We start from the raw sequence: 9,531 nt of genomic DNA on the forward strand, positions 1-9,531 counted from the left end.
GCACCCTGCTCCAGCGTTGCACACCACTGCCGTAGGTGGTGGTGACATCCCAGAAGGAGGACCTGTATCTTTCCTTGATGCAGCATGATGTCTGTTTATCAGCCTGAGAATTCTTACTTCACCTAGCACAGGATAGAGAATACGTACTCCATGAAGGTGTGGGCTAATGAGTGATTAATGTAACATGTCATGCTATTTTATAAAACTTTAATTGCAAAATGAAGATATTAGTATATAATTACTATAATAATTTTTGCAAGTATACACTGTTGTAGTCAGAGATTTACAAGGGGAAACAATACAATACAGGACACTTAATTTATAAGATTATTTTATAATAATCACCCAAAGAGTCATATACAAAGAGAGTGTGGGAAATCTGTCCACACACTAAAGATGAAAAGAATCCAGCTGAAGGCCTGGATCCCATGGTAATGTCCTGCATGAGTCCAGCTGAAGACCCAGAACCCATAACAATGCCTCCCACGAGTCCAACTGGAGGCCAAGAGCCCACAATAATGTCCCATGCAGGCCTGTTTCACAGATCTGCAGTAAGAAGGCCCAAAGGTCAGTGGTGGCAGTTAGAAAGTCTGCACCAGTGGGATGAAGGATCTGTGCTAGCAGGCTGAAGGATCTGCACTGAAGCCAGGAAGCGACACTCGAAGTAAGAACAAGAGCTCCCCCAAAAGGAACCACAGCCATCCTCAGCAGCAGTGAGGTCCTGAGTTCCTCCAATGGTGAGAACAGCTGAGTCTATATCAAGAAAGCCAGCACAACAAGCTTCTCCAGGAGACTGAACAGTACACCATCAGGACCAAAGCCCCCCCCAAAATTGAACTGTAGCCATTCTCAGCCAAAACAAGGTCCCAAGCTCTTCCAGCAATGAGAACAGCCAAGTTCATCAGGAAAGCCAGTATGACAGACAGGCTCCTCCAGGAAAACAAACAGCACCCTACAGTTTCTCTTCTTCTTCTCCAGTTCTCAATTTTATGTTGCTGGCAACAACAGCACAAGCATCAACCAGGGTGAACTGTGCCAAAAAGAAGGTTACAAAACAGAAGCGCTCCCCATGCTTCCAGGGGAAGCCGTAGGACCAACCAGGACCATGACCCCTCCTGGCAGATGGCATAACTGGTAGAGGACCCAGGAGCTCCACATAGAACCCCAAAATCAATCCCTGAGGAGTCTCACTGGAAGTTGACAGACCTTAGGGACTACCTAGCTGGCTAGACAGGCAGAAGATAGACAGGACAAGCAGATGACAGATGACAGAGCCATAGGAGGAAATTTTGATTGGCATGGGTCGTACTTTGACTTGGTCTTAAACATCCAACAGGAATGTATAAACAAAAAGAACATTTTTCAATTTTTTTCATTTTGTTTTGTTTTGTTTTGTTATTTTAAAGGGAATAAAAAAATTAAAAACAATGCAGAATTTCAAAACAAGATGATAGGAAATCAACAATGTTTGTTACATTGCATATAATTATTTTCAAAGTAGTTGCTCAGATGACCAGATATAAGCATGCAAAATTCAATGATTTTATTTTTGAGACAAGATCTCACTCTGCAGTTGAAGCTGGCATCGAACTATTCACAGCAACCCTCCTGTCTCAGCCTTCTGAGTGCTGGGATTACAGGCATGAACCACCACACCCAGCCTGAAGAAAAACTATAGTAATAGCAATAGTAATCAAATAACCAGGCTAAATATTGCCAGGGATTCTAAATACTGCACCAGCCCCCACTGGCTGTCTCCACTTGCACTTACAACATTTTATCCCACAACCATAGCAAATCATAACCCCAGGACAATACCCCTCCCAAAATGTGTCCTTCAGGCTCTGCTGGTACATCCCCAAGGAGTTATTTTAGTGTACTTTCAAGTACCTCTCGGGTAAAGAGAGTTAGCTTCTTGGACAGGTGTGCTTATAACATAAAATGGCAATATCAGTATTCCAGCTACTGCTCAGTATTACTTTCATGGTATAAATTAACTTTGCTGTCTACATCAGGCTTTGTTTATATTATCTGGAGCTCATCATGATAAAGGTCTTCAGGTCTACAAAACAGAGATTAGATACAGGTTCTAAGCTTTCTAGTAAAATAGTTTAAGGGCCCTGCGGTAACAAAAGCACAGATACATTTATTTAGCTTTTTCCTTCACCATGGTTGGAAACTGGATTTCTCTAACAAACAAGGCAGAGTCTGGGTGCCATTAACTTCACCAGTTGCATTTGAGTAAACACCTCAAAATAAATAGAAACTAATATTAAAGTTGAAAGGCTTTTGCCAAATACTGAAGGACCTGCACTAGCAGGCTGAAGGATCTGCACTAAGCCAGGAAGTGACACTCAAAGTAAGAACCAGAGCTCCCCTGAAAGGTACCACAGCCACCCTCAGCAACAGTGAGGTCGTGAGCTCCTCTGATGAGGAGGAAAGCCGAGCTCTCATCAGGAAAGCCAATGCAGCAAGCTTCTGCAGGAGACTGAACAGTGCACCATCTTCCCTTCCAGAGCCAGGAAGCAATGCTCAAGGTGAAGACCAGAGCTCCCCAACCTGAACTGAAGCCATTTTCAGTGGCAACAAGGTCCCAAGCTCCTTGGACAATGACAACAGCTGAGTTCTTCAGGAAAGCCATCATGACAAGCTCCTCCAAGGGAACCAACAGCTCCTTACAGCTTCTAACAACACCCAACAGCTTCTACCAACTCCCAACAGCCTCTCTTCTTCTTCTCCAGTTCTGCCTCTTATGCTGCTGGCAACAATCCTTAGGTGGGCCTCCCACACCCAACACCATGCTGGTTCAGTTCATCTGGATGTTACAAGTTGACCACCAGCTATCAATCTACCACATACACTGACATATCGATGTAGTTATTATGCAAGGAGATGATTGGGAGAAATTATAATTATGTCCCCAAAATCTTAAAAGATTTGAATTACTTTCAATTATTTCTCTGAATTTTGATATACACTATTTTTAAATAAGCACGTGCTGTTCCTATGGTAGATTCATGCTCTGAAATGCAAAGTGTTTCATAGTGAAAAATTTGATGTTCTATCCTCAGTAGCAGTATTCATTAAATAAGTGAAGATTTCTCTGGAAACTTCTATCCTTCCAACTTGGTAAATGTTCCTGGTTTGGAAACTATACAGTTCAAATACTTATATTTTATGATATATATTATGTATCTATTCAAAACAAATATTTTATTAAAAATTAAAGAATCAAAAGAATACAAAGTGATCATGCTCTTCACTGTAAAGCCTGTGTACAGGAAAAGCTACACGTTTGCTCGTTTAGTTCTTGATCTTTCACAGTTGGAAGCATTCTGAGTAAACTAACTTAGAATTGGTCCCTTAGGATGACCAAAGGTTGTGTTTATTTCAGCACCCATTAATGAGGCATCCTGCAACTACCAGGCTGGAAGCGGAGCTCACATAGCCTTGTTTATATGCCAACTTACTCCCTCAGATTCTTTTGAGATACGCTGGGAGGTTTCAATTTGCCCAAGTTTTGGATAAACTTTCTAGGTTAACTTACTTTAGAATAAGACAATGAACACTCAACTATATTATGGAAATTTTCAGATTTTAAATGTATTTCATATTTTATTTTTGAGAATAATTTAATAGTTGGCAAGTTTCTAGACATAAAAATGGAAGAATTTTCACCACATTTGGGTCACAGTAAGTATTATTCTTAAAGCTAGATAGTTTCAAATTTAGTAAACCAAAATGGGGACTTTTCCAAAAGAATATGTACACAGAGACCATTGGGACCTTACCCTAAGGAATGCCAGGATTTGTAGAAAGGGAAAAGTAGAGTTGCTGGAATCATACTATACAAGCAATGTGCATATCAGAAACTACAATTTAGTAGAAAATGGTTCGGAATGATCAAGGAAGGAAAAACTATGACTGGAAATTAATACTCTTATTTCATCTGCAATCCTAGGCCCTCAAAGGGAACTTTATTATTTGTGATTGGTATTAGATGATAACGGGAACGAAAGGACAGTAATTGATTAAAACTGCTTTCTATCATTTTTTGCTTAGGTTTACTCAAACAACTACGAACAGAAATGGAGTGAGACAGCATCACAATTTAATTGCTCTGACTTCAGATAAGTGAGTTTCTTAGCTGTTTTTCACGTCTAAAATAGGTCGATAACAGCAGCTACGTTATAGTATTTTCATGGGAATTAAGCTTGTTAATGAAGCTTGTGGAACATGTAAGGCTCTTTCCAATTCTGTAGCACAGTACTATACATCACACCGTGTGGTAACATCAACTGACAAAAGTATGTGCACTTGGAAATTCAATATTTTCAGTCTCATTTGGTAAATTTTGACCAATTTCTAGAAATTAATTATAAAATAATGAGCTATTTATACAATGATTTTTCAAATCATTACAGCTAAGAGTCAAGTTTGATTTCTCACCCATTTAAACATTACACCATGAGTAGATGGAACTCCACGGTGTGTCTGACTTCATCCTCCTGGGGCTGGCAGACTCTGCAGAGGCACAGCTGCTCCTCTTCCTGCTCTTCCTCCTCATCTACCTGGTCACGGTGCTGGGGAACGCAGGCATGCTGCTGGTCACTAGCCTGGATGCCCAGCTGCACACCCCCATGTACTTCTTCCTCACCCACCTGTCCTTTCTCGACCTCAGCTACTCCAGTGTCATCACCCTTAGAACCTTACAGACCTTACTGGCTTCCTCCAAGAGCATCTCGTTCCTGGGCTGCTTCACCCAGATGTACTTCTTCGTTATGTTCATTGTTGCTTCCTTCTCTCCTCCATGGCCATTGACGGCTGTGTAGCCATCTGCAGCCCTCTGCACTATCCGGTCGTTATGTCCACAAGACTGTGCCGTGCCCTGCTCGCTGGCTCCTATATAATTGGCTCTGTGGATGCCACTGTCAATGCAGTTTGCATGAGCAGACTGCATTTCTGCAACTCCAATGTCATCCAGCACTTTTTCTGTGACCTATCCCCAGTTCTAGCCCTGTCCTGCAGTGACACATATGAGGTGGAACTCATGATATTAATTCTTGCTGGCTCCACCCTAGTGGTGTTCCTCGTCACCATATCTGGATCCTATGTGTCCATTCTCTCCACTATCCTGAAAATGAATTCCATGGCCTTCTCTACCTGTGCCTCTCACCTCCTGGGAGTCACCGTCTTTTATGGCACTATGATCTTCACTCATTTAAAGCCCAAGAAGTCCTACTCCTTGGGAAAGGATCAGGTGGCCTCTGTGTTTTACACGATCGTGATCCCCATGTTGAATCCACTCATCTACAGTCTCAGAAACAAAGAGGTGAAACATGCTGTCCTCAAAATCCTGCAGAAGAGAGGGGGCTCCATACAATTAAAATCACAGTGTCGCTAGGCATTTACAGTCTTTTCATTTTCCTCTTCGGAATTCCTTTTGGTCTCTCTCTGAAGCAACTGAATCTCTTTGTTCTGCTCGTTACCCTCTGCTTAACTAAGCACCATCTTGAACATGTCCATGAACGTTGTTTTAGAAATTCATACTGTAGCGGCTGGGGATTTAGCTCAGCGGCATAAGCGCCTGCTTGGCAAGTGCAAGGTCCTGAGTTCAATCCCCAGAACCAAAAAAAAAAAAAAAAAAAAAGTAACAGAAATTCATACTGTAATTGGAAGTCATCAAGTACATGTTAAATCTGTGGCCTAAATATATGTGATTTTTTTTAAGGGAACCTAATGTACAAAGAAGCAAATATGCTTACTTTTTAAACTATCATACAATTTCCATGCCTACTACAATTTTAGAGAAGTTTATCATGAAAACATACATGTTTTTTATAGTTCACTGTGTTTATAATATAGAGAATAAGAGCAGTTAGTTGCAATTCCTTTCAAATCAAACATTCTAGCACTTAGAATCTACACCTAGAAACTTTTCAGTGAATAACCCTCATTAATTTACTAAAATTTTATGACTAGTTTCCCCCAACTACACTAGCTATATGATAACTCAATGATCCTCTCTCTGATCAGGAAGTGGATGTAAAATTTTTTGGGTCATGATTAGCAGAAGATTTGAACTCCTAACATATTTTAATGCATACTGTTTTTGAAGATTATTCCTTCATGTTTTATAAATTTCTTTTGGTAAATTTAATTGGTCAACACACAAAACCTAAAAGAAAAATTCATAATAAAGTAAAATACTGAAGTAGAATTAAGTTATATGAAAGTGCATATATTAAGACTGGAACAATTTGGCAAATAATAAAAATTATTAAAGAAAATAGAAATGCAAGAGCAATTACTGACAGTTTTGTACATTTTACTTTATTATGAATGCAAAGCATGGAACTACTGGCTTCTTTTAATTTTATTTTATTTTCAGTATGCATTAAAATATGTTAGGAGTTCAAATCTTCTGCTAATCAAGGTCATGAGTTCAATTCCTGGTACCACAAAAAAAGAAAAAGAAAAGAAATCTAAAAGACTGATTTCTAGAAATAGGGAAGGTAATCTGGGAATGAGGGCTATAAGGGAGAGGATTATAATAGGAGTGAAGATAATCAAAATATATTATACACAGGTAGCAATGTACCAAAACAAATCTCATTATTTGGTATTAATAATCTGCTCCAAAATTTAAATATATATATTTACTTGACATGCACAACTGCAGAATCAGTAACCCAAAGACTTGGGAAGTTTCTGATGCTTCTCTTAACACTCAAGGAAGAATGGACTGCCATATGGAATCATCACTGGACAAAAGGGCTCAGTGGAATGATAATCCACGGAGGGAGGAGAATCTCATACGGTCCCTCTTCCTGCGTTCTCCTTTCCTCCGTGCAAAGAACTTCCTTTGGTTATAGATCACAAGCCTCCTGGAGGAGGTGACATACTTTCACCAAAGTTAGGCCATAGAATGTCTCTGCGGCCAGCTTGTACATAGAAAAGGTGGCAGAAAGCCAAACACTTCTCTTGGTTGTACGGATTCTTTTGGGTGACAGGTTTACTTTGTATGACCTACCTTTGAGAAGATGAATTCTCATTTAGCTTTGGGGGAGATCTGGAATTGGGCAATGAATTGGTGGGGGACAGCTAGAGAACTATTGCTTTGGAGGCCCTTTCCCACTCCCTCATTTCAAAGTCTTCAGCCTGCCAAAGATGCATCCTTTGCGATACACACGTTTTGATCTCTGATATTTTTCACATCTGAAACCTTAACAGGTTTCACAAAAATGAAGAGTTGAGCATTAGAATGGACAGGAGCGGAGGAGTAGCAAAGCAGTGGTGAATTACGCACAGAGGGTCAGATGCATGCGTTGCAATGAGAATAAACACAGAAAAGAACTAACCAAGGCTTATGGGAGGATAGAAGCCCAGAGAGCCATGTACATTCATTCACGCACTGCTCATTAGTAATGTTCTAAGTGAATCCTGTATTCCCTGTACCTTTGCACTCTTGAAGGTATAACAGATCAAGCAGACCCATTACCTCTCATTATGAATGTGACAGTGTCAGCATATTGGCAGATGTAACTGTAATCAAATACTCATCACCAAAATGAATGAAATAAACCTATCAAGTGGTGAGAGAGGGAAGGTGTACAAAAACAGTGAAAAATCAAAGAACAGTCTTAAAGGGAAACGTAGCTGAGCTGTGTGGAATGAACTTTTATGAACAAGTTTGACATGATGCCACTGTTTTATAGTCTTTTATATTTACTTGGAAAATAAGCACTAATAAGCAACTAATTTTCACCAACATCTGATTTGCATGATACTGCTAGATAAAGGAAGAACCTGACTTTTTTTCCTACAGGTAAGCCGAACATCAATTCCAGGTGTATTTGTAAATAATTTTAACCAGATTGTTGTAGGTATAACTGCGACCATCCTACCGTTTTGTGTTTGCCTTCCAGTTTCCCAAATAATGTTTATTTTGGTTCATCTCAAGCAATAACATACTGATATTCCAGAAGACAATTTTGACTACAACATTTCCTTGACAATTATGGAACCCTAGAGTACGTGGGAGAAATCTAAAGCATGATTCTGGAATGCTGGACAGTTTTGAATTTTAAAAGTAAGTAAGATTTGGAAATATTGTAGAAGTAAATTGGTTTGTAAGGAAAGTGCATTTTTGCATTTTTCCTCTCTTCCAGAGAAACTCTCTTAAAACATCACTATCTGAGAAATAAATGTAGCATCAAAAAGAGCTAGATCTCAGATCTTCAAAAAACTACACATAGTAGCCAGTCATAAATTAGTCTCCAATGTGTAATTTTATTAGTTTTAATTATCCTTAGGTACAGTCTACAAAAACATTATTAGGTTGCATCATTCTCTTTTAAATTACTTGGATTCATAGTCAGAGCGGATCAATTTCAGTGATTAGGTAGTAGAAAAATAAAGCCCAATAACTGAAGAAAAATCTAGAGTTTTGACCTAAACAAGTCAAAGGCACATACAAATGCCCAGTATTACTGAGTATGTTAGGAAAGGGGGGCAATGGCAATAACATTCCACAAAAGAGGAACTGAAAAATGAGGAATTAAATGAACAGTGGTTGCTGGATAAATATAATCAACATGAGGATACTTCAAGTGGTGCTATTTTACCACTATAAGCCCTATTTAGGATTGCAAACATCACTTCTACCATTCACTTAAAATCAGTTTATACAAAGCTTCAATTAAGCTATATATGTGTGTGTATATTTTCTATTTGTGTGTATATATATATCAAAGACTATATAACATCAATGAGTCTACATGTGTGTTTGAAAATGTACATGTACAGTGATAATACATTTCTCACATACTGTCCTAGAGAGCTAATTAATACTTTACTTGGAGATACATTAAGACTACAAGCACTATGAACTAAAAGCAAGATTTTCTTCCAGTTTTGACCATAGATAGTACAGACTTAAAACCAGCATTATTTGGGGTTAAAATTCCAAAAATGCACTTTAGTTACAAACCACTTTCTCTCAGCAAATTTTCTCATCGCCTCTTTGACGTCTTTGTTCCTCAGGCTGTAGATGACGGGGTTCAGCATGGGAATGACGATGGTGTAGAATGCGGACACCACCATGTCGTGCTCCAAGGCGTAGCTGGAGCTTGGCCTCACGTACATGAAGAGGATTGTCCCGTGGTAAATGGACACTCCGGCGAGGTGGGAGCCACACGTGGAGAACACTTTTCGCCTCCCTTCAGCAGAACGCGTCCTCACAATGGCCAGCAGGATGAAGCCATAGGAAATCAGGACAATCAGGATCGTGACCACCTCAATGGCGCCCACCAAGTAGAAGAGTAGAAGCTGGTTTGTGTGAGTGTCAGAGCAGGAGATAGCGAGGAGAGGAGGGATGTCACAGAAAATGTGCCTAATTTCATTGGATCCACAGAAGGACAGGGTAAATGTGGCCACAGAATGTACTGTGGCATGTAAAATGCCACCAGCATAGGAACCAACGATCAGTGGCACATAAACTCTGGGTGACATACTTACTGAATACAGCAG

At 39.7% G+C, this 9,531-nt stretch overlaps 1 protein-coding gene and 1 pseudogene across 1 annotated transcript; one reads left to right on the top strand and one right to left on the bottom strand.

The window, feature by feature from the left end:
• The first annotated feature begins 4,467 nt into the window (after positions 1–4,467).
• The window catches only part of LOC102016300, a 7,100-nt pseudogene continuing 2,036 nt past the window's right edge, over positions 4,468–9,531 (top strand).
• LOC102016625 (olfactory receptor 1094-like) lies at positions 8,950–9,531 on the bottom strand (the record flags this gene model as incomplete). Its single annotated transcript, XM_013506354.1, has 1 exon — positions 8,950–9,531. A coding segment is annotated over one exon (582 nt), but the record flags the coding sequence as incomplete, so codon positions are not given.

This window comes from Chinchilla lanigera, unplaced genomic scaffold (genome assembly GCF_000276665.1).
Source record: "Chinchilla lanigera isolate Chin_1 unplaced genomic scaffold, ChiLan1.0 scaffold00110, whole genome shotgun sequence".
Taxonomy (NCBI): Eukaryota; Metazoa; Chordata; class Mammalia; order Rodentia; family Chinchillidae; genus Chinchilla; species Chinchilla lanigera.